The 22,246-nt window shown below is 58.4% G+C and overlaps 11 protein-coding genes across 11 annotated transcripts, besides 14 other annotated features; 6 read left to right on the top strand and 5 right to left on the bottom strand.

Moving 5' to 3' along the window:
• Window positions 1-161: 161 nt before the first annotated feature.
• Window positions 162-809, bottom strand: EKO05_0008847 (uncharacterized protein; the record flags this gene model as incomplete). The annotated part of the gene is made up of 1 exon (XM_038946637.1): window positions 162-809. One exon carries the CDS (start codon window positions 807-809, stop codon window positions 162-164), a length of 648 nt encoding a protein of 215 aa, XP_038796374.1.
• A 548-nt stretch (window positions 810-1,357) lies between these two features.
• On the top strand, window positions 1,358-1,876 carry EKO05_0008848 (uncharacterized protein; the record flags this gene model as incomplete). Its single annotated transcript, XM_059637405.1, has 1 exon — window positions 1,358-1,876. The coding sequence occupies one exon, from the start codon at window positions 1,358-1,360 to the stop codon at window positions 1,874-1,876; it is 519 nt and encodes a 172-aa protein (XP_059493388.1).
• A 996-nt stretch (window positions 1,877-2,872) lies between these two features.
• On the top strand, window positions 2,873-3,906 carry EKO05_0008849 (Pectate lyase; the record flags this gene model as incomplete). Its single annotated transcript, XM_038941624.1, has 2 exons — window positions 2,873-3,307; window positions 3,358-3,906. The coding sequence occupies 2 exons, from the start codon at window positions 2,873-2,875 to the stop codon at window positions 3,904-3,906; spliced, it is 984 nt and encodes a 327-aa protein (XP_038796375.1).
• Window positions 3,907-4,479: 573 nt separating this feature from the next.
• Window positions 4,480-4,507: a tandem repeat.
• Window positions 4,508-4,708: 201 nt separating this feature from the next.
• Window positions 4,709-4,735: a tandem repeat.
• A 152-nt stretch (window positions 4,736-4,887) lies between these two features.
• Window positions 4,888-4,959: a tandem repeat.
• Window positions 4,960-5,068: 109 nt separating this feature from the next.
• On the bottom strand, window positions 5,069-6,344 carry EKO05_0008850 (uncharacterized protein; the record flags this gene model as incomplete). The annotated part of the gene is made up of 2 exons (XM_038941630.2): window positions 5,069-6,255; window positions 6,305-6,344. The coding sequence occupies 2 exons, from the start codon at window positions 6,342-6,344 to the stop codon at window positions 5,069-5,071; spliced, it is 1,227 nt and encodes a 408-aa protein (XP_038796376.2).
• Window positions 5,934-5,981: a tandem repeat.
• A 261-nt stretch (window positions 6,345-6,605) lies between the features above and the next one.
• On the bottom strand, window positions 6,606-7,558 carry EKO05_0008851 (WW domain-containing protein wwm1; the record flags this gene model as incomplete). The annotated part of the gene is made up of 2 exons (XM_038941833.1): window positions 6,606-7,481; window positions 7,535-7,558. The coding sequence occupies 2 exons, from the start codon at window positions 7,556-7,558 to the stop codon at window positions 6,606-6,608; spliced, it is 900 nt and encodes a 299-aa protein (XP_038796377.1).
• Window positions 6,614-6,668: a tandem repeat.
• Window positions 7,559-8,104: 546 nt separating the features above from the next.
• Window positions 8,105-12,645, bottom strand: EKO05_0008852 (uncharacterized protein; the record flags this gene model as incomplete). The annotated part of the gene is made up of 5 exons (XM_038941601.1): window positions 8,105-8,137; window positions 8,195-11,949; window positions 12,002-12,205; window positions 12,269-12,544; window positions 12,615-12,645. The coding sequence occupies 5 exons, from the start codon at window positions 12,643-12,645 to the stop codon at window positions 8,105-8,107; spliced, it is 4,299 nt and encodes a 1,432-aa protein (XP_038796378.1).
• Window positions 9,211-9,280: a tandem repeat.
• A 433-nt stretch (window positions 12,646-13,078) lies between the features above and the next one.
• Window positions 13,079-13,154: a tandem repeat.
• Window positions 13,155-13,769: 615 nt separating this feature from the next.
• Window positions 13,770-14,858, bottom strand: EKO05_0008853 (uncharacterized protein; the record flags this gene model as incomplete). The annotated part of the gene is made up of 2 exons (XM_038941734.2): window positions 13,770-14,371; window positions 14,423-14,858. 2 exons carry the CDS (start codon window positions 14,856-14,858, stop codon window positions 13,770-13,772), a joined length of 1,038 nt encoding a protein of 345 aa, XP_038796379.2.
• A 436-nt stretch (window positions 14,859-15,294) lies between these two features.
• Window positions 15,295-15,807, top strand: EKO05_0008854 (uncharacterized protein; the record flags this gene model as incomplete). The annotated part of the gene is made up of 1 exon (XM_038946638.2): window positions 15,295-15,807. One exon carries the CDS (start codon window positions 15,295-15,297, stop codon window positions 15,805-15,807), a length of 513 nt encoding a protein of 170 aa, XP_038796380.2.
• A 150-nt stretch (window positions 15,808-15,957) lies between these two features.
• EKO05_0008855 (high copy suppressor of abf2) lies at window positions 15,958-17,441 on the top strand (the record flags this gene model as incomplete). Its single annotated transcript, XM_038941695.2, has 4 exons — window positions 15,958-16,291; window positions 16,340-16,533; window positions 16,744-17,055; window positions 17,106-17,441. The coding sequence occupies 4 exons, from the start codon at window positions 15,958-15,960 to the stop codon at window positions 17,439-17,441; spliced, it is 1,176 nt and encodes a 391-aa protein (XP_038796381.2).
• Window positions 16,072-16,136: a tandem repeat.
• A 369-nt stretch (window positions 17,442-17,810) lies between the features above and the next one.
• Window positions 17,811-17,842: a tandem repeat.
• Window positions 17,843-18,158: 316 nt separating this feature from the next.
• Window positions 18,159-18,248: a tandem repeat.
• Window positions 18,249-18,269: 21 nt separating this feature from the next.
• Window positions 18,270-18,307: a tandem repeat.
• Window positions 18,308-18,483: 176 nt separating this feature from the next.
• Window positions 18,484-18,624: a tandem repeat.
• Window positions 18,625-18,646: 22 nt separating this feature from the next.
• On the top strand, window positions 18,647-19,560 carry EKO05_0008856 (ras GTPase; the record flags this gene model as incomplete). Its single annotated transcript, XM_059637406.1, has 5 exons — window positions 18,647-18,657; window positions 18,808-18,931; window positions 18,988-19,035; window positions 19,089-19,316; window positions 19,366-19,560. The coding sequence occupies 5 exons, from the start codon at window positions 18,647-18,649 to the stop codon at window positions 19,558-19,560; spliced, it is 606 nt and encodes a 201-aa protein (XP_059493389.1).
• Window positions 19,561-19,573: 13 nt separating this feature from the next.
• Window positions 19,574-19,679: a tandem repeat.
• A 394-nt stretch (window positions 19,680-20,073) lies between these two features.
• Window positions 20,074-20,109: a tandem repeat.
• Window positions 20,110-20,591: 482 nt separating this feature from the next.
• Window positions 20,592-22,222, top strand: EKO05_0008857 (uncharacterized protein; the record flags this gene model as incomplete). Its single annotated transcript, XM_038941666.1, has 3 exons — window positions 20,592-21,088; window positions 21,167-21,664; window positions 21,724-22,222. 3 exons carry the CDS (start codon window positions 20,592-20,594, stop codon window positions 22,220-22,222), a joined length of 1,494 nt encoding a protein of 497 aa, XP_038796383.1.
• Between the last annotated feature and the right edge of the window lie 24 nt (window positions 22,223-22,246).

A 22,246-nucleotide genomic window follows, 5' to 3' on the forward strand; every position in this document is an offset into this window, starting at 1 on the left:
CTAGGTGTTCACTTTCCATCGCTTGGAGCATGGGAAAAATAGCGGTTTATAGAAAGATTTCGGGTTTTCTTCACATCTGATTTGTTGCTATCTACGTGATGACTGACGTGTATTGTGCATCCTTCTGATCCCTTGACATGCTGTGCATCGAGCTGATGCCGTTACCGCTTGTTCACGGCCTTCCAAGCCGCCTCTTCTGCACCCTTGAGTGCCTCGCCAGCCCTCGACAGCATGTTCCACGCCTGAGCTCCAATGCCCTCCCCAGCACTCTCACCACCTCCGATCCCACCCCCTTGCGTATACGGCGCATTGTCTGGAGCCTGCTGATACCCTGGCGGGTGCTCCAGACTCCTCCGCGCATCCCCATCCGCGGCTGTCGCCGTGGGCACCGCGCCACCTACATTCGCACTCTGAAAGGGACTAGCCACCGGCCCCAGATTCAGCGTCGTAGGACCGGGCTTACTCGCCGTCGTCGACGTGACTGTCGAACGGCCAGCAAGCTGCGAGTCTGTAGGCGGCGGCTGTGTGAACTGCGGCGGCGGTGCCTGGACTCGTGTCTCAGTCGTGATGTGTGTTGCGCTGTAGCTGGGTTGAGGAGCGGGAGGGTCGCTGTAGTTCGTGGGAGCGGAGCCGGTGGGTGTTGGGCGGGCGCCTGGCTGGGGTGCTGGGGGAGAAGACGAATCTATGGTCGTTGTAGCCGGTGCATATCGTGATGTGGGTGTCGGTGCTACATTGGAGCCATCTTCTGTCTGAGGAGTGACGCCGTCGGCCTTGATCGGCGCGTTCTTGTAGGTTGGGGTTGGCGGCATTGTGTATGAAAATCTACGAGGAGTGTACGGTCTTCGTTGTAGCGGTGGGGTGGTTGTGATGTACACGCGGTCTGCAGGCGGGTAGTCAAGCAAGGGCAGATCCGCGCAACCTGAAAGATCAGACGAGCTATAGCGAGCTACCTATCGTGTGCCAGTTTCTCAAATACTGCATGAAATATGCTGCTGCCTTGGGAAAGGGTGACGCTGGCCTCTTCTCAAGCTGCCATGTTAGGTGATTACTGTTTTGGGTCAGCATGATGTCACAAGCACGTGACAATCTTTCTTGCCCCAGCGTTGTGAAAATACATTGCCCTATAAACTCTACTAATGTAGACCCCAACGGCTGGCGACCAATTCATCTAGTTGTGCGTCTGGTTTTCTATCAACCTGGAGTCGGCTGTCCATCTAGCTGTTCGCTGTCCAAATTCCATTGACATATGTCATACATCTTCAGCAACGGTTTCTCCCGAAAACCAACCGCGGGCTCAGCCAGGGACTTAGGTGCAATGGAGCGGGCATAACTTGTTTGCGTGTACACATCTTTGGAGATGCTTGATACGCTATCAGATCGTGTGTCACGATCCAGGCTCCACTTGTTAAGGTGTTGTACGAGCGATACGTCTGAAGAGCTCGCCATGCTGATGCTGATCGACATACTCTTATTCGACTTCTCCTTATATTCAGATATCGGAGATGGTATTGAGCGGATATTGACTCTTGAAGTAGGCGTTAATCCTCTCACAAAGGGTCCGTGTCTATTCCATGACAAGCATTCACCAGTGTCGACTTGGCATTCGCATAGTCCAGCTTCCCGCCATCTTGGCTATCCACAACTCAGTGTTGGCATTATTTGTGGCTGTGCCGACATTCAGATGAACGGTTGTTTGGCGCAGTCGAAACATGTTCCAAGACACGCTCTCGTTGACATAGATATCCGCCCTGAGTTGTTCAGCAGTTCGCATACCCCAATCACACCAACATTCGTCAGCACTTCTTGGCACGGCACGAATTACCAGGATAAGAAACTTCACCTGCTCTGTACAGATCATACTAAGGCACTTCGGTAGACCCAGCTCGCTGGCTGTCGTGTCCACATGTCGCCACTTCCATCGCCTCCGTTGTGTGGATACGCAATGTTACGATCCATCAGGTTTATGCGCCCTGTCTTGATTGTACGGGCTGAACTATAATCTCGAAAGGCATTCCTCAAGACAATCAATCATGAGATGATGCTGATGTGTATGCGTTTAGATCAGGGCTTTTCTGCAAGCCTCCAAAGTCTACCCTGGAAGACTACGTACGCATATCGACAGCTTTACAAGTCACCCGAGTCAGGAGACGGGAATTTCGTAAGCGGATCTTGTCAAATCTCAATTCGAACCCCAACATGATCTTCGAAAAGGTGCAACATCGTTGTCGTGTCTGGCAGGCAACCGACTTAGTTTTCGCCAAACTCTGATTTGCCATGACAGCATCCGTCAACACATGCGCATGTTCCCTGGCGTTTCATGACTGCCAACGTTCAGTTAGATATGATTTCGACACACCACCCGTCGTTCAGGCGCGAAGAGGTCCGCTCAATCTTATTGTCACCCTTTCGAGTTACCGTCGTGTTTCGACGTCAAAGCCCCTGGCTTGGCAGCACGAAGAGTGGATGTTCCCCACCATATCTGGTTAGCTGTTTCAAACAAATTCCTCCAGGATCGTACCGAGAGTCCTCTGATGTTCCTTTTCTTGCGGTCCCTGGTCGAAATCAAGCAATGTGCCCCGTGTAGTTCGCATGGCATCCGCTGTCGTGGCCAAATTCGGCAAAGCTTCAATGGCGCGAAAACGGTCGAAACAGTGTGATGGAAACGCTTGATCATGCTTGTAGGGCTTGGGAGTGAATGTGGGACTACATGACAAGCCGGATATTGGATCATGCATTCTCTATATAAGATACTGTAGGCTGCAGGTATGCTGTTCTTCAGCCCAGCTCTTCCATTCTTTTCCAACAACAACACTCCAGTCCTTCGCTTCAACCTCCAGTCATTCTTTCTTGAGCTTGTCATCACTTCGACACGATGAAGTTCAGCACCATTGTCTCTCTCGGCCTCACGGCCATCACCGCTCTGGCAGCGCCCACCCCTAGCATGATCGATGTCAAGCGCGGCATCGAGAAGCGCGCAGCTTCCCTCGAGGACGTTGCCACTGTTGGTTACGCTACCACCAACGGCGGAACCACTGGTGGTAAGGGCGGTAAGACTGTCAAGGTCGCCAGCCTCAGCGAGCTCACCGCCGCCGTCAAGGGCGACAACGCTGCCATCGTCCTCATCACCGGCCCCATCAAGGGCTCCGGTGACAACGTCAAGGTCGGCAGCAACAAGTCCATCATCGGGCAGAACAGCAAGGTTGTTCTTGAAAACTTCACCATCACCGTCAAGGGTGTCAAGAACGTCATTCTCCGTAACTTTGCTATGCAGAAGGTCGTCGGTGGCGATGCTATCGCCATCCAGAAGGTAAGAATCTTGCCTGACACGATCCTACCACATTCTAATAACCTCTTCAGTCCAAGAACGTCTGGGTTGACCACCTCGACCTTTCTTCCGACCGTGACCACGACAAGGACTACTATGACGGTCTTCTCGACATCACCCACGCCGCCGACTTCGTCACTGTCACCAACACCTTCCTCCACGACCACTGGAAGGCTTCCCTCATCGGCCACTCCGACAACAACGGCGGCGAGGACAAGGGCCACCTGACTGTCACCTACGCCAACAACTACCTGTCCAACCTCAACTCGCGCGGTCCTTCGTTCCGCTTCGGCACCGGCCACTTCTACAACAACTACTACGAGAACGTCTCGGACGGCATCAACACCCGCCAGGGCGCGCAGCTCCTCGTCCAGAACAACGTCTTCGTCAACTCCAAGAAGTCGCTGTACTCGACCGATGCCGGTTACGCTGTCCAGTCTGGCAACGACTTTGGCAGCGGCAAGAACACCGCTTCCAAGGGCACTCTCACCAAGGTTCCCTACACCGTCTCCGGCCTCCTTGCCGCCTCCAAGGTCAAGGCTGCCGTTGTCGGCACTGCTGGTAACACCCTCTCCTTCTAAGCGTCTCGCTTGGATGCGTAGTCATGCTGGATGGTGAAATGGGATACCCATAGGATGTGCTGCATGCTAGAGATGCATGATTGTGAGCACTGGAAATAAAGACTTGATAAACCGCAGTTGTTCGGGGTTCTTGTATATATTTGCGCTGGTCGATTTTGATATATAATGCCACGACAGCTGTCCCTTTACACTACCTACCACCTGACGTTGCCTTTTGTGCTTTATGCTTGACGCCGGAGAAATTAAAATGATCCAACCATCGGCCAGAACCGCCTACCTACTCTCCATCCTACTCTCCATCCAGCTCACCAACCGCGCAACCCGCAGCTTCCCCCCACAGCTTGCCTGCCGCGCACGCCATGCGAGCGAGAACGGGTAGACAGATGCTAGACACCCAATACACACAAGCCGACATCTGCGCGTACAGCCCCCTAGCTCCCTAGGTGGTAGTCCAGTCCACCGCATGAAACCAAACACATGGAAGAGCGCCCTGGAAGCCTGGTTCCCTAGACGGCAGGTGTGGAGCCGTTTACTTGGTAAGCGTGATGCTGTGGCGTTGGGTTTGGTGTACGATTTCTTTCTTTTGTCTTTTTTTTTTTTTCACTGACAAGATGGTTGCGTTTCTTGTAGAGGAGCTTTTGTGGGAGCAGCGTTGTGCATAAGTAAGTAAGTAAGCGGTTTCAGTGTTGGTTAGGGGTTGTAGGGGGGGGGGGGGGTTAGGGATTAGAAGAGGTGGAGTGCTAAGGAGATGGAGAAAGAAGACGAGAAGAGGGGAAGGTTTGTAGACCTCCCCTTTGTTTAATTTATTTTCATTTATTTTCTTTTCTTTCACTAGCTGAGAGGCCGCGGGGCAACGTCCAGTGTAAGGGTTTTTCTTCTTATTTTCGAGAGATGCGGCGTGGGATGGTTCTCGATGAAAAGGGGTTTTGTAGATGAGCGGGCGGTTGGCAGTGCGGATCTGGAGATTTGGTAGAGGGAACAGAGGGAGTTGAGGATGAGACGTGAGGTGGTGCGGTGGGGTGGGGTGCGGTGGGGAGGAGAGGGGAAGTGTGGGTAAAGAGAAGGGAACAAAAGATTCTTCACAAGAGTGTCCATGTCACAAAGACACAATCCAGACATGCACCACACCACTTGATCTCTACACCCCCGGAAGAACCTACCCTCACATGACCCTCCTAGGATCCAAGCTCGCCAGATTCGCGCTCTTAATCCCCCCCTCCCAAACCAACTCACTCAAGCACTTACCCGTCCCCGGCGCATTCTGAATCCCCCAACACGTATGCCCAGCGCCCATCAGCAACCCCTTAACCCCCGTCTCGCCAATCAGTGGGCCCTGGCCCCGCGACACATTCGGCAGATAGCACGCCTGTCTCACGGTCACCTCGCCGTCCCGCAGCTCCTCGGACACGGTGCCCACGTGGTCGATGATGTCCTGGCACCTTCTGTCGTCGACTTGCACGAGGTCTGACGAAGTCGGGAGCGGGATCAATTGGTCGCCTTCGCCGCACGCGTAGACTTCGTTATTGGGGCGTGCGTAGATCTCGGGCGTTACGGTTTCGCTGCGTTTGGACGTCGGGGAGCGCGGGAGGTCGATGGAGGTGAAGAGCGCGTAGGCCGATACCGGTCGTGAGGGCCGGATTGTGACGCTGTGAGCGCGTAAGGCGGAAATGGGGGCTTGGGGCCAGATGGTGCGAGTCCAGGGCCCCGCGGTGAGGATGATGGTGTTGGCTTGGAGGGATGTCTCGGCGCCACCGTCTTTGGGCTTGTAGGTCACGGACGTGACGGCGCCGGCTTCTTGCTTGATTTCAGTCGCTGATCCGTAGACGATTTCCACGCCGCTTTCTTCTGCCAGCTGCGCCATCGAGGTGGTGAACTGGTAGGGATGGACTTGTGCTGTTGTGGCCGGCGTGCCCATGGCCTCGTAGCTTTGAATGCCCTCGGGCGCAATCCAGTCCAGATCCTTCGGTACCCCAGCTGCTCTCAACAACCCGATAGCCTTCTTGCTCCTCTTTTCCAGACTGACTGAGTTCTCACTTCGTCCATTCACTCCATCGTTCCCCTTCTCATTCTTCTTCAAAACTCCATGCATGTCCACCTGCCCGCAGTGCACAGCACGGTAGCCCCATCTCCCAGCACCGCCGTGTTTGTCTGCCAGTTCCTTGTGCAGACGGTAGCTGAGTGGGACGATGCAAGACGGGTAAGCCCAAAGACCAAGAAGACCGCCAGCTTTGCCCGAAGCACCGCCTGCAATCTTGGTTGCTTCGAGTAACGTTATGCTATCTCTTTCTTTGTTGAAGCTAGGATGCTGGGACAAATAGTACGCTGTTGTCGAGCCAATGATGCCGCCACCTGCTAATTAGCTACTGCACTGTTGAGATGTTGAAAGTCGAAATCATACCGATGATGACAATATCACGCTTCGTTTGTTCTGCTGCCATTATGTTCGATAGCCTGATCGTGGCTCTCAGCATAAATCTTGAGGGTTGTTGAAATTGCGATGCAAGAGTGGCGCAACTTGGTGTTGAAGATGAGTTTCGGTGGAGCATCTGCCTGCTGATACGTCATAGGTGGCAAGCTGCAGCAACCGCACAACGACAACAACCGTGTTGCAGATTGCTACTAAGCTACAAGTGCAGCCCCATCTTTGTGCTCATGAGCCGACAATGTATTGCTGAAAATTCGTGGCGTGGTGGGCAAGTCTAGAAATCACCACCGCCGTCATCACCACCACCGTCGTCAAAACCTCCTCCTCCATCACCACCCATATCTCCGCCGTCATCACCATAATTGTTCTCAACGTACGTGTTGCCGCCATCGCCCGCATCGCCGAGCGCTGACCCCAACACGGCGCCGCCGAGCAATCCAGCACCAGCGCCCATGGCCACACCACCCATGCCTATGCCGCCGCCTCCAGGACGACGGCCTGCGGGCATTGCGTATCCAGGACGCTGCTGGTACACCCCCTGCCCGCCATATCCACCGCCAGCATACCCTGCCTGACCGTAGGACTGCGATGCATGTGAGCTCGACCCATGACTGGCCTTGCCGAGCAGCTTCCCTAGCAGCCCCTTGCCTTTGCTCTGGCTCTTGTCGTCTTGTTGATATGGGGCCGAGGGTGCTTGGTACTGCTGCTGCGAGTAACCGCCTGGCTGTGGGTAGCCAGCTGCTTGCCCGGCAGCACTAGGACCCGTGGCGCCGTAGCCGCCTTGCTGAGACCCGTAGTAGTCGTTACTTGCACCGCGGTTCGCATCGCCTGAGAGGCGGCCTGCGCGCGCTTCCTCTTCCTCCTGCAACCTGCGAGCGAGCTTCTCGTCTTCGCTTGTGCCGGGTTGTTGGCTGCCATAGGGGTTGTTGCTGCTGAATGTCGACTTCTCGCCGGTGCCGGTTGGTTGAGAGGACGCTGCACCTCCGTATGCGGGGGGAGCGCCGTGCGGTGCTTCACCTGGAGGGTAGACGGGTTCAGTGGGCTTCTCCCATGTGGATTGCTTGGTGTAGATGTTGACGAAGAACCATTCGTGGTACTGATCGTTCCACACAGCTTTCCAGCCCTCTGGTACCTTTGGTGGAGGCGGCCCCTGCATGCTGTTAGCTTGCTGTCGCGTTACTCAGCTTCATGCAATGTACTCACTGGTGGAGGCGCGAAGTCGGCCATGGCGGAGGGTCGAGTGTGCTTTTGGACGTGGCAAGAACTATAGGCAGCGCTGGTGGTAAGTCCTGCGCGAGTGTTGACAGAGTTTCGATAAAGAACAGCGACGAGCTCGAAAGGTGAGTGGACAGGACGCGGAATTGACAGCGCGTCATAGTACCGACATCATCGCACTAAGCCACACCGAGGAACTGGAAGCGGCGGGGCAGCCGGGCAGCCGGGCAGCCGGCACGTGGAAGCTGCGAACGCATGCCTTGGAACACTTGGCCCCCAGACGCGCCACAGACGAGGCGCAGCGAACAAGTGGACGTGTGTCTGGCGAGCGGGAAAACGACATTAATTATTGCAAAGTATGTGCAAGGAAAGTCCGAGTCCATCGGCGGTCTTGTCGCCACAAAATGCACACCACGATGCGAGAACGACAGACCAGAAGACCAACGCTCAAGGGTATGGCAAGCCATGCTGAAAGATGTACTCGTACAACAAAACAATCCAAATATACCGCGTGCCGCGCTAGATTACGTTTCGTACTGCACATGCGGCGAGGTGCAGTTACTGCTGCCCAGAGACCAAGTAATCCGTGGCCTGTCCAAAGTTAGCCAAGACCGCGTGTGACGGGTGGTAGCGTAGTGCTATGCTCACCTTGTTGATGTCGTAGTCGAACTTCTCCAAGGCACCCAGAGCCTCGTTGCGGCTGTATCCCATGCCAGTCAACTTCTTCAGGATGGGGTCGTCATGCTCGGTGCCGCTGCTGATCGCACGGCCCAACTGAGGCATCTGTGGCGAGTGAGGCGACAAGTGTCCCTGCTTCGACGACGACGCTCCAGCATCTTCGTTGTCGAGGCTGTCAAAGACAGACTTGCTGAAACCCGTCGACGGTTGCTGAGAGTGCCCGGACTGTTCGTTCTGCGAAGACTCGAGGTTCGAGAAGATGGCGTCCCAGTCCTGGGTCGAGGAGGAAGGCTGGGGTGCCTGAGGCTGGCCAAAGCTGTGCGACAAGTGCTCAAAGTCGCTGAAGCTGTCGTCACCACGCGGCTTGCCGGTAGGGGTTTGCTGTGAAGCCATGGTGTTTGACTTGGATGCTGCAGGAGAGTCGAACACAGGGTTGAACTCATCAAGCTCGTCACGTTGGTGCGAGGAGAACATGAAGTCGTCATCAGCCTTGTCGTCTTCTTTGGCGTCGGTCAAATCGTCGAAACCAGCGTCGAAGTCATCGTTGAAGACCGATCTCTGAAGCTGAGGCTGGTTCGCGGGCGCAGAGGGACCTTGATTGTTGTCGCTGGTGCCGTACGACACAGCAGAGTGGTAGGCATCGGATGGGACAGTCGATGACGGCGTGTCATTCGGTGGCGGCGATGCCGCTGTTGGCTTCGACGAAGGACCACCGAAGAGAGCGGCGCCATGGCCACCAGCGGGGCTAAAGGACTTCTCGGGCGATTGCGAGGTAGTCGGCGAAGTGGGGACCTCACGCGAGGGCAGCAGACCGCCAAACTCGGGAGGAAATTGGGTTGAGCCACTGCGCTGGCCGACCGTCGAGTCGTATGCTGGCGGCGGCTTCTGCGCATCTGCGGACGGCAGACCGCCGAGGTTCGAGTCGAGACGCGTGGTTGGGGGAGGAGGCGACCTGTAAAGCTCGTCCGTCGACGCAGTACCTGGGCGCTGCTGCTGCGGCTGCGGCTGCGGCAGCTGTTGTGACGACTGCTGACCGACACTGCTACGCTTTTGCTGGGGTGATGCAGCAGTGAAGTTGTCATCGAAGCCGTGTCCGTTGTCGCTATCGCTCTCATCGTCGTGGGTAAGGTCCTCGATTGGTGGGAATTCCTTGTTGAACCGGTTCGAGTTGTCTGTGGAGCCGTTGGCAGCAGAGCCAGAAGCGGTGTTCTGGCGGCTAGATCCAAAGCCAGCAAAGGCAGAGTCAAAGTCAACCTTGCCACCGGGACGGGAGCTCTCGCTGGTCGTGCTTCCAAACGGATCGGCGCGGTTGGTGTTCTTGCTTTGGTTGCTGAAGCTGCTGTCGCCGGTGGGGTTCTGCTGAAGAGGCGTAGGCGCATCACGAGGAAAGGCCCCTGGAATGTCCTGAATCGCTGCAGAAGGAGCACCAAAGCTGGAGAAGGTGTCCTGGCGTTGCGGTTCAGCTCTCGTGGAACGCTGAGTGTCGCTGGTCACGCTAGCGACAGGCGAGGCGGTGGAGAAGTTACGGTCGAACAGGGAAGGGCCAAATCTGTCAGTCTCCGTGCGGTTCGTCTCGCTTCGTTCCAGAGTAGCCTTTTCAAGTACAGGCGTGCCGGCGGGCGAGGCTTTCGAGATGGTAGGAGTCTCCTGACCGGGAGCACCGGGGCCACCGTATCGGCTAGCGGGCGCAGAGACCTTGACGGAAGAGCTGAACGAGTCGGAGCGCGGTACGTCTTGTCTGAGCGGCAGGAAGGAAGAGGTGAACTGGCGAGACTCGGGAGCAGCCGGTGGCTCGACACCACGGGGAGATTCCTGGTACGACGAGAGAGGAGGGGAAGTGGAAGGCGTAGGGACATCAGGGCCGTCGGACGAGCGAACAGACTGTCCAGAAGGAGCGGAGAAGTTGGGGACGTTGCTCTGGTTTTCCGCACGGAAAGATACAGGTGGAGGCGTGTTCTGTGCAGGAGCGAAAGAGCCGAAGACGCTGTCAAAGTCCTTGTGCGGTCCTTGGGTGAAGCCTGAGGGAGACATTGCGTTGTCCGAGGTTGGCGCAGGCGACCTGCGGAAGAACGGGTTCGTGGACTGGCTGGTTACGGAAGCGGCAGGGCTGGCAACCGCTGGTGTTGCCTGCTGTAGTGGGCTTCGTGCGGCCTCCTCGGCGGCCCTGCTCAGGTCGTTCATCTCATTCTTGATCTTGTCACGCTCTCCTTCATTGGTGGTCAGCTGCTTCTTGTTGATGGAGACCATGCCCTTCTGCTGTCGTGCATCCGTCCTCATCTTTTCGAGTTGAGGGCGCAGCTGGGCGACTTCAGCATTGAGCTGGCGAATGCGTTCCTTGAGGTTGGCATTTTCACGCTGATCCGCCTCGAGCGCGCCGCCGACTTGACGATGCTGGGTCTGCAGGTCCTGGTAGGTTCCTTCCAGCATGGCAACATCCTGTTGCAGTTTGCGTGTCTCGTTGCGCGAAGCAGCCAGACGGTCCTCGAGTGCCTTTACAGCCTTGACTTCCTGCTCGTATTGTGTCTTGAACTGGGACAGGCGAGCCTCGAGATCCCGTCGTTGACTTGTCACGCTGTTGAGATCGCTCTGGGTAGCCTCTTGCTTGTTCTGCACCTCCTGCATCTGGTTCCTCAGTGTGGTCATCTGGTTGGACATGTTGGCCAGCTCGGTCGAATCCTGAGTGAGCTTCTTGTTGAGCTCGGGATCACTCTCGCCCAAGAGGTCATCCAGAGTCGAGGGCTGGTTGCGTTGGGAGGTCCCCGACTGACCCGTCGAGTGAGAGGTAAGCGTCTGACCAAAGGAGGAGGTAGGCAAGAAAGGCTTGAACGTCGAGGCAGGGTTGCGCGGCTGTGGCTGGAACGGTGCCGAAGACGTTGGCGATGCAGCCTTGCTCGCGAAAGGATCGTTGTCAAAGGGCTTGCCAAAGGCAGCCGAGCCGGCGGTCTCCATGGCTCGCTGTGGTGACGCAGGCTCGGGAGCAGAGAAGGCGTCCAGGCCGAAAAGATCGTCGGCCGCGGATTTGGGTTGAGGGGGAGGTGGCGCAACAGCAGGCGCTTGCTGGTTGGCCCGTGTTCGCAGACTCGGAGGGATGAGGTTGGAAGGTAGGGTTGTGGGCAGCTGCGCACCCTTGCACTGCTGTCGAATCAGGTACATGGCCACAGCGAACTCGTCCTTGGACAGCTGGCCCTCCGAGTTGATGTCCGCAAGGTCCCAGATGCCTGCAAGGATGTCTTCGGGAAGGCCAGAGTCGCTGAAGAAGCGCACGGCCTGCTCGCCTGTGATGAAGCCACGACTCATTGTGTCGACGCCCTTGAACAGGTTGTCGTACGAGGCCTTTTCTTGCGGGCTGATGAGCCAGTCGCTGCCCGTCTGCACCTGCGGTGCTGGCGCTGGTGGTCCAAAGGGCGGCTGTCTCCCCAGAGGACTCGCAGTCCTTGGGGCGTTCTGCTGGCCGCTGAACTGGCGAGGGAGGGAGGCTTGGTCTGGGCGGCCCGGGGGAGGTGGCAGACCGCCGCGTCGAGAAGCGGCTTCGTAGAGGCCGGGGGGCAAGGTGTTTGGCAGAGCCTTCAGGTTGCCTGTGCGGTAGGAAGCAAGAAGGTGCATGGCGATGATGAACTCGGTCACGTTCAAGGCACCGCGCTGCTCCGTGTCGGAGAGATTCCAGATGCGACCGAGGACCTCGTTGGGTAGCCTCGCCTTCTCGAAGATCTCCTTTGCGTTCTCGCCTGGGTCGTGGTTAGCTGCGGTGGTGGGGCATGGTGGGCAGCGGGGGCCTACCGGAGAGCACGCCATTGACCGCGCCCGACTTCTCGAACAGACCCGCGTACTCGGCGGCTTTGGCAGGGACGAGCGGCGGGACGCGGATGGGGCCCTGGCCGCTGACCTGAGGCTGGATGGGCCCCGTGGTCTGGGGGGAGAAGGCAGGCGCAGCGGGCGGGGCAGCAGGCACGGAGAGGCCTTCGAACTTGGGGAGCGGGGCAGCTGGGTGGCGGGTCAGCGGTGGTCTTCAGGTCGGTCTGCCTCTGTGCTCTCCGGCCAACTCACGTCGGTAGGCCAGCTCAGGCGAGGGGTCTCGGCCGGCCTGGTAGTGTCCGATGAGGCGCAGGACCTGGCAGAAGCCGGCCATGGTCAGCAGGCCGCGGTTCTCCGTGTCTGCGATCTGCCATATCTCGCCCAGCACGGCCGGGGCCAGCTTGGTGCGCTCGAAGAACTTGACGGCGATCTCGCCGGTGATGACGCCGAGCTTCTCTGTGTCGGCCTGGTGGAAGAGGTGCTGGAACACGCGCTTCTCCTCGGGCGTGAGGTTGAGGACGGGCTGGTCTGGGTGCTGTTAGCCGGCGTCCACCGTCGTCCGCTGTGCCGTGGCCAGCCAGCCGGGGAAGGGACGCACTCAGCTCGCCGCTGGCTGCGAGGTCCGCCATGACCGCGCAGTGTGCAGGCTGTCAAGACGGGGGGAGTTTGTGGATGGGAGTTTGTGGATGGGAGTTTGTGGATGGGAGTTTGTGGATGGGAGTTTGTGGATGGGAGTTTGTGGATGGGAGTTTGTGGATGGGAGTTTGTGGATGGGAGTTTGTGGATGGGAGTTTGTGGATGGGAGTTTGTGGATGGGAGTTTGTGGATGGGAGTTTGTGGATGGGAGCTCGTGGATGGGAGTTTGTGGATGGGAGCTCGTGGATGGGGAGTTCGTGGATGGGAGCTCGTGGATGGGGAGCTCGTGGATGGGGGATGGGCGCCTGCGATGAGGCTGCAGCTGTCCGGGGTAGGTACTGTCGTGCAATGCGTAGTGGGTAATGGGCAATGCGCGGGGAAGCTAAGGAGCTGGGAGCCTGGGAGCCTGGGAGCCCGGCAGCACGAGGCAGACGGCAGACGGCAGACGGCAGACGGCAGACGGCAGACGGCAGACGGCAGACGACAGACGGCAGACGGCAGAAAGAGAGAGGCTGGCAGCTGCAGCACAACAGACACGCAACGCCGTCGCAGAGGAGGTGTACGGCACGAAAGGGACAGCGCCGTGGGACAAAGCAGGAGAGGAGGCTATCTGGCGCCAGTCGCGCTCGCACTCGCGGGAGCTAGAGGCGTGCTGGCTGCTCTGGCTGCCGCTGATTGGGCTGCTCTCCGTCATGGTTGCACGGCTGCACGGCCGCACCGCTGCACCGCTGCAACACAGCAGCTGTCACATCTGTTGGAACCAAGCGGACGGCCTGTTTCGGACACTACACGCCTCTTGGACGGTCTCGTCCATATCTATTCACCTTTGCTGCAGACGGGCTGTGGATCCAAGAGAGACTCCTTTCTTCGTCATCCCCTTTTTGTTTTCGTACAGTGAGTGGCGTGGCTAGCCGTAGAATACAGATTATATACAGATTATATACAGATTATATACAGATTATATACAGATTATGAATACAGATTATATACAGATTATGAATACAGATTATGAATACAGATCATAAATACACGATTGTAAATACAGAATTATACTACAGAATCATACTACAGAATCATAATACAGAATCATCAGAATCATACTACAGAATCCTCAGAATCATAAACGGCCGCTCTCTCTCTCGCACCGCACAAAGGCCAGGCTGGGCGTCTCTTCCCGCCGGCCCCATGCTCTGCCCAGCAGCCAGTCGGTGACGCTGATGAAGCGCATCGTCTTGTCCCAGTCGTGGCCTTGGTCGGTGTGCTCGATGGTGTGGTGGACGACGCGGCCCTCGTCGTCGAACTCGAACACAAACACGCCTGTAAACTCCTCGTGTGGCGGCCGTGAGCCGGCGACGATGTTCGTAACGCGCGCAAAGACATCGCTGACATGCCTGTTGTTCTCCTCGTCCGACTTGCCGCACGTCTGCCACTTGACGACGAGCTTTTCGTTGCGCGTGTGCGCCGGCACCGACGGCCCGCAGCCGTGCTGGACCATGCGCTCCGACAGGATCTTGAGCTTCACGTTGCCCACGACGGGCACGCGGCCCCAAGCAACGGGCGCCGTCCAGAGCGCGGCTGCGTACGCGAGCCTCCCGCTGACGGTGGGCAGGTGCGGGTGCGTCGAGGGAAACAGGTGCAGGCTGATGTGTGGCGAGAGTATGTCCGAGGGCAACGGCGAGATCAGGAGCGTCGGCAGGCGATCGTGGAGCACTCGGATCGCTGGCACGTGTTAGCATTCTCGGCTCCTCGTGTGCACTCTCTCCCACCTACTGTTGCCCAGCTTCAGGTTGCGCTCTTGGACGCGCTTCTGCTCGCGCTCATCGGGCTCCGGGCAGGCGCATGGCGTGGTGCTTGTGAACCAGCTGCGCGACGCCGAGGCCTGTCGTGGCCGTACGCCGGTGAGCTGCCTCCGCCATCGCTTCAGCCCCAGCAGACGGGGCGCGGGGAGCGAGGTGCTGGCAGAGCGCGGAAGCTGTGTGCGGGCCGAGCTGGAGAATCTGCGCATCAGACAGGTGGTCATCTGTCCGGGTAGCAAGAACCGACCATGGGCAAATGGGCGATGGGTCCCAGCTGGGCTCGGAGTCGGAGGTTGGTCTCGGAATGGGAGTTTGCTCTCTGGTGCAGTTGCCGATGCGCGGAGAGGAAATGTGAGCATGGGCCCGGTCGGTAGGCCGATGGAATTACAGTGACGTCGTCCGTGAACCATGCCATCGGTGCGACGGAGACCGCGCCGCAGACTGGGGAGGTTGGGTAGGAAGAAGGAGGTGTGGTCCTGTGCATGTGCATGTGCATGTAGATTTCTGTTTGGATGCTCTCTCGATGGACTCGTCGAGCCTTGTCTTGTACCAAGCAAGCACCGCACTTTTCTCCCAGCTACCTCTGCAGCCGTGCTCTGGAAAGCGAATCGTCTTCACCGGCGGCTCAGGCCCTACCTGCTCCAACAGGGACACAAGGTCTTGAACCTCGACCTGATCGACTTCCCCGACCCAGGTGCTGGCGTCTTCACCCTCAAGACCGACCTGACCAAGAGTGGGCAGGTCTTCAACGCGCTCACCACGCACTTCCACTTGGAAGGCTATGAGGAGAAGACCCTCCCCCGTCCGCCAGATGCAGTCATCCACTTCGCCGCCTACGCCAGGAACATGCTGGTGCCTGACGACGAGTGCTTTGCAGCCAACGTCACATGGACGTACAATGTCATCGAGCTGTATGAGTATGAGCGCGACTTCCCAAAGTATCTGCGCGACTTCCCAAAGTATCTGCGCGACTTCCCAAAGTATCTGCGCGACTTCCCAAAGTATCTGCGCGACTTCCCAAAGTTTCTGCGCGACTTCCCAAAGTACCTACGCGACCCCAAGTGCCGCAAGAGGAATGCGTGGAGCTACATGGATGCAGAGACCTGGGCCAGATTCTGCCACGGCTGTGTCGACAAGGATGGCCTGGGATTCCAGGTCTTCAACGCGATCAACGACACCATCACAGCCACCCTGACCACCAGGCACTTCCTTGAGCAGTGGTGTCCGAACACACCCATCACGAGAGAGCTGGAGGCGTGGGAGGCACCGATGAGTAACAAGAAGATCTGGGACGTGCTGGGCTTCAGGGAGGAGCACGACTGGAAGAAGTACTACCACCCTGGTAGTGTCCTCCAATAGACATGGATGCCATCTCGTCCATGGCGTCCAGTTGAGTACGGCATTGCTTGTTGGCGACGGCAGTGCTTGTTGGCGACGGCAGTGCTTGTTGGCGACGGCAGTGCTTGTTGGCGACTTGGTGTGCAGAGTGCAGACCAAGCGAGTAGGTAGATGGAGGTGCCAGCGCCGAAGTTCGCTCCGACTGCCTGTGCGCTACCAGGCCGTCGGTATCTGCTCCAACTTCTTTTTGTGCTCGCGTCCCGTCACCCACGCATCGATACCCAGTCTGCCCGTGCTGCCGTCTGCCTTCTGCCTGTGCTGCTGTCCTTCTCGCTTGCTCCTTCGGTCTTTTCTGAATTGCATCGTCCTTCCTTCTCCGTCGCCATGTCGCCCACGCCCACGCCCTCGGAAGCGGTCGCCAAGGTCGCGCAAGTCGCCGCGGGCACCAGCTCGTCGGCCAAGGCGTACAAGAGAGAGTCCAACACGGCGCGATTCTTGGGTGCAGGTGCGTGTCGCGATCCAGGCAGCAGCGCCTCGGTCTGACGGTGGACAGGATGTGCGGGTCTGGCTGAGCTGATGGTCTTCCACCCCGTCGACACCACAGCCAAGCGCCTCATGAGCAACGTCGGCAAGATCGAATCGGCGTCGCACTTGAACAAGGTCGTCTTCCGAGACGCCGCCCATGCCTCGGTGGGTGGGCGATTCCTCTCGCTCTTCCCCGGTCTTGGATACGCCGCCGCCTACAAGGTACGACCCTCACGACAGCCTCGGAGTATAGAGTTTGGATCACCATGTCGATGCAGACTCTAGACATGTCGATGCACTCTAGACATGTCGATGCACTCTAGACATGTCGATGCACTCTAGACATGTCGATGCACTCTAGACATGTCGATGCACTCTAGACATGTCGATGCACTCTAGACATGTCGATACAGACTTGACTGACACACGCAGATCCTCCAGCGCATCTACAAGTACGGCGGGCAGCCGTTTGCGCGCGACTACCTGGCCAGGCACCACGGCGACGTCTTCGACCAGACGTTCGGCAAGGGCAACGGCAAGGCCATCATGCACGCCAGCGCTGGCTCCCTGATTGGCATCGGTGAGATCGTTCTGCTGCCGCTCGACGTGCTCAAGATCAAGCGCCAGACCAACCCCGAGGCCTTCAGGGGACGTGGTGTGCTGAGGATCGTGGCCGACGAGGGCTTCGGGCTCTACCGTGGATGGGGCTGGACAGCCGCCCGCAACGCGCCTGGTTCGTTCGCCGTAGGTCGACCCACGCCCAAAGACAGCGTGCACGCACTGACGGACGGCAGCTTTTCGGTGGATCGGCCGCGGCCAAGGAGTACCTCTACAAGCTCGAGGACTACAACAAGGCGTCCTGGGGACAGAACTTTGTCGCCTCGATTGCCGGGGCCACGGCGTCGCTCATCGTGTCGGCGCCGCTCGACGTGATCAAGACGCGGATCCAGAACCGGAACTTCGACAACCCGGAGAGCGGCATGCGGATCGTGTCCAACATGATGAAGAACGAGGGCATCACGTCCTTCTTCAAGGGCCTGACGCCCAAGCTGCTCATGACGGGGCCCAAGCTTGTCTTCTCCTTCTGGTTGGCCCAGACGCTGATTCCTGCCTTTGGCAAGGTCATGTAGATTGTCTTCCTGTGCGCGTTGACGAGGGTGCTGTACTGTGTACGGGGTCTGCGTCGGTTGGCTATGTGGATTCTTTTAAAAGAAAATGACTGCACATGGGGTCTGCGTCGGTTGGCTATGTGGATTCTTTTAAAAGAAAATGACTGCACATGGGGTCTGCGTCGGTTGGCTATGTGGATTCCTTCTAAGAAAATGACTGCACATGGGGTCTGCGTCGGTTGGCTATGTGGATTCCTTCTAAGAAAATGACTGCACATGGGGTCTGCGTCGGTTGGCTATGTGGATTCCTTCTTTAAAAACGACTGTACACGGGGTCTGCGTCGGTTGGGCTATAGAATCAGCTGCACTGTACACGGGGTGGCGCGAGATGCACAAGCACAAGCACAAGAACAAGCACAAGCGAGAGCGTTCAGGGTCTACCGACATAGGATATCAACATCTCCCCTCTCTCTCCACGGATAGCAAGCGTGACAGACGGATGGCGCCGAGTGAGACAAGGCACGGTCACGTGACAGTGGACTGCACCGAGTGAGACAAGGCACGGTCACGTAACAGCGAGCTATACAGAGTGAGACAAGACATGGTCACGTGATAGCGGGCTGCACCTCGTCTCATCCGACGCCTGCCACAACGGCTGCTTGTGCGGCGTTTGCGGTGGCAGCGAACCAAGGCAGCCGCCAGACAGGCGCCAGACACGACGGCCGTCGCAGCGCCAGAGCGGGCGGGCGGTGTGCAGCAGGCGGGCGAGTGTAGCAGGCGGGCGAGTGCAGGTCGTGTTCCAGGGCGGCAGGGCGGCAGGGCGGCGGGAACGACGGCTCCTTGTGACCTTGCCAGTGCCAGTCAGTGCCAGTGCCAGTGCCAGTGCCTTGTGCTTGGGCTTGAACAACGCTTGGCCGTGCCAAGGAGGCTCGCATCCACTGCACGTTGCAGCCAGCCTCTGGACCTGACACCGCCTGCCAGCGCCCTGCGACAGCCCACGACTCTCCCCTCACTGCCCGGCACGCTGCACCTGCTGCACCTACTGCACCTACTGCACACACACCCCCGTCGCCTGTCCCCCGTCGCCTGTCCCCGTCGCCCGTCCCCGTCGCCCGTCCCCGTCGCCCGTCCCCATCCCCATCCCCGTCGCCCGTCCCCATCCCCATCCCCATCCCCGTCGCCTGTCCCCGTCTCCCTTCGCCCGCAACCCCAACCACGCCGCCAAAATGAACCCCGAGTAGTAGGTAGCCTCCGCCCACCGCCCACCGCCCACCGCCAAGACGAATCTACGCCGGCGCAGTGCTAACCGTGGCCCCCCAGAGTACCTGCGTCGCCTGGATGCACGCAGCACCGCGCTGCAACCCCCCGCTGACGGCTCCCGCCCCAGATACGACTACCTCTTCAAGCTGCTCCTCATCGGCGATTCCGGCGTCGGAAAGTCCTGCCTGCTGCTTCGCTTCGCCGACGACACCTACACCGAGAGCTACATCTCCACCATCGGCGTCGACTTTGTGCGTCCGCCCCCGCCGTGCGCCGCCCCAGCCCGTCTCCGGCTAACACGTTGCAGAAAATCAGGACCATCGAGCTCGACGGCAAGACCGTGAAGCTGCAGATTGTTCGTCCTCCCGCCCGCGACAGACACAAGCCCACGCGCTGACTGCAACACAGTGGGACACAGCCGGCCAGGAGCGTTTCCGCACCATCACATCCTCGTACTACCGCGGCGCCCACGGCATCTGCGTCGTCTACGATGTCACCGACATGGACTCGTTCAACAACGTGAAGCAGTGGCTGCAGGAGATCGACCGCTACGCCACCGAGGGCGTCAACAAGCTGCTGGTCGGCAACAAGTCCGACATGGCGGACAAGAAGGTCGTCGAGTACACCGTTGCCAAGGTACGGCCGTCGTGACTGCCCAGATCGCGCAGCCTCTAACCCCACATAGGAGTTCGCAGACAGCCTTGGCATCCCCTTCCTCGAGACCTCGGCGAAGAGCGCCACCAACGTCGAGCAAGCCTTCCTGACCATGGCCCGCCAGATCAAGGAGCGCATGGGAACCACAACCGCCAACACCAAGCCTACAGTCCCCATCGGGCAGGGCCAGGGCGTCCAGAGCGGCTCCGGCGGCGGCTGCTGCTAGACGAGCCCTGCATGAGGAGACGAGGCCTGCAAGAGGAGACGAGGCCTGCAAGAGGAGACGAGGCCTGCAAGAGGAGACGAGGCCTGCAAGAGGAGACGAGGCGCTGAAGAGGAGACGAGGCCGTGCTCCAAGCCTTGGACCCCCTCGTCCAGGCTCACAAGAGGAAGACGACACGAGCGGTATACGAGTTTCAGGCGTGGGTGTTTTGCGCGGTTGCGACATTTGATACGGTTCCTTAATGCTCATGCTCATGGTTTCCCTTCGACGCGCTGGTCCACAAAGTACAAACCACCGCTGCTCATCTCCCCCCTCGCCTGCTTATTCCTGTTGCACCCCCGCTCTCGAATCGCGACCATCTTTTTGATTCATGTTCTAGAAGGGGCTCTCTTTGGATTCTGCATGGGTCGAGTGCTCGTACGCATGGCTGCCAGGCCCGCTGCGAGCCCTTTGCCCTGTCGTTGCGTCAGGTGTTGGTAGTTTGGTATACGATGCTTTTCCTAGTCGTGTGCTGTCTGATGGTGATGGTGATGGTGATGGTGATGGTGATGGACACTGAGTGTCTGATGGTAATTCTGCTCCTCGCCACTGATGCTATGCAGCTGTGAAGCCCATGTTCTTGATTTGTTTTCCTCGTACAGCTTGTCTATTGACACGCCGACTTCCTCTTGCCGAGACACCCAAATACAAGTCCGTGCTGAATGCATTCAAAGCAGCTCTGCAGAAGCAGTACCACCCCCCAAGTCTTCAGACCATCACTCTTGTGATGTTCTCCTCGGACACCGCTACCTACCTCTAGACAATCTTGTTAGAGGGAAAATCAAACATCAAATCGAGCGACGACTTGAACACTTTAACGGCATAATTCCCCCCGCAATAGCGTAGGAAAGAGGGAAAATTAAGAGCTACTGCGTCCTAGTTTTCTGCACTCCAGGCCTCCAACATCAATCTGTCTTGCGTCACAGTCCGTTCATACCTTTCTTCGCCTTGAATTGACCCCCCAGGCCAAGCAGGCACCAACAACACCACGCACAATGGCCAACTCTCCACCCCCTCCCAACCGCCGCAACCCCATACGCAACGCCGCACAATGGCTCGCCCACGAACTAGGTCTGCACACCCTGCGCCACGCCGGAAAAGACGTCCACCTCATCATCCTAACCCGCTTCCTGCGCATGTACGCCTACGGCTCCGTCGCGCTGGTGCTAGCGCTCTATCTTCAAGCGCAGGGCCTCAGCGATGCGGAAATCGGCTTCTTCATGACGCTGACGCTGCTCGGGGACGTGGTGGTCTCGCTGCTGCTTACGCTTGTGGCCGATGCGTTGGGCAGGCGCAGGACGCTGATGCTGGGCGCGCTGGGCATGGCCGTCTCTGGGGCCGTGTTTGCGGTCTGTAGTAGCTATGTGGTTCTGTTGGCTGCTGCGGTTGTCGGCGTGATTAGCCCCAGTGGGAATGAAATTGGGCCCTTTCGGGCGGTCGAGGAGAGTACGCTTGCGCATCTTGTTGGCGAGGAGCACAGGGCAGATGTGTTGTAAGTCTGGACTTCTGCGGCCCTTTTGATTGAAGTCATGTCCTGCTTGGAGGTCGTTTGCTTGCTGATATTCAGCAGTACATGGTACGTCGCCTTCGCCGTGCTGGGCACCTCAACCGGCCTGATTGTAGGCGGTCAAGCCGTCGATGCCCTAGCTGCAAGAACAGGCTGGACAGAACTCGACGCATATCGTGCGGTGTTCTGGATCTATACTGCCGTCGGCCTGACCAAAGCCACCTCAACTCTCTTCCTCAGCCAGGCGTGCGAGCACAAGAATACCCCCAAACCACAGCGCGAAGGGGAGACAGAACCCCTCCTGCCTAATGCAGACGACGACGCGCACCCACCCACTTCTGACAGTCGCCTTGCTCAACCAGCAGTAGAGAAGAAGAAGAGTTGGAGCCCGTTTACTTCCATCTCGCCCAAGAGCCGCGCGGTTCTTTTCAAGCTATGCAGTCTGTTCTTCCTCGACTCACTCGGCTCAGGCATGGTGCCCTTCTCTCTCATCAACTTCTACCTGGACCGCAAATTCGGACTTCCCAAGGGCAAACTAGGCGGGATCATGAGCGCGACTTGGTCAGAGTCCCAAACACGCCCACGTCCTCTCTTCCCTCACACGCACTAACACCCCCCAGGTTCCTCTCCACGCTAGGCAACATCTTCTCCGCCTCTTTATCTCGCCGCCTCGGCCCCATCAACGCAATGGTGTCCACGCACCTCCCGAGCTCAATCTTCCTGGGAACCATCCCCCTGGCGCCCTCCCTCCCACTAACCATCGCCTTCCTCATCGGCCGCTCCCTCCTAAGCTCCATGGACCAAGCGCCCCGCTCCGCGTTCCTGGCCAGCGTCGTGCTGCCCGAGGAGCGCACGGCCGTCATGGGCATTGTGAACACGTTGAAGATTCTGAGTCAGAGTGCGGGGCCCTGGCTTACGGGCTTGCTGGCTGGGAGCGGCCGGTTCTGGGTCGCGTTTGTGGTTGCGGGCGCGCTGAAGGCGGCGTACGATGTCCTGCTGCTGTCCTTGTTTGGGGGGCGGGGGTTTGGCCGGAAGAGCGAGGGCACGAGGGGTGAGGTGGTGCGGGATGGCGAGGGGGGATCGGACGATGCTGGGGTAGGGGCTGCGACGGTGCGGTAGGGAGGTGTCGAATGAGATTCTTCT

The sequence above is a fragment of the Ascochyta rabiei genome, chromosome 15 (genome assembly GCF_004011695.2).
Source record: "Ascochyta rabiei chromosome 15, complete sequence".
In the NCBI taxonomy this organism is placed as follows: domain Eukaryota; kingdom Fungi; phylum Ascomycota; class Dothideomycetes; order Pleosporales; family Didymellaceae; genus Ascochyta; species Ascochyta rabiei.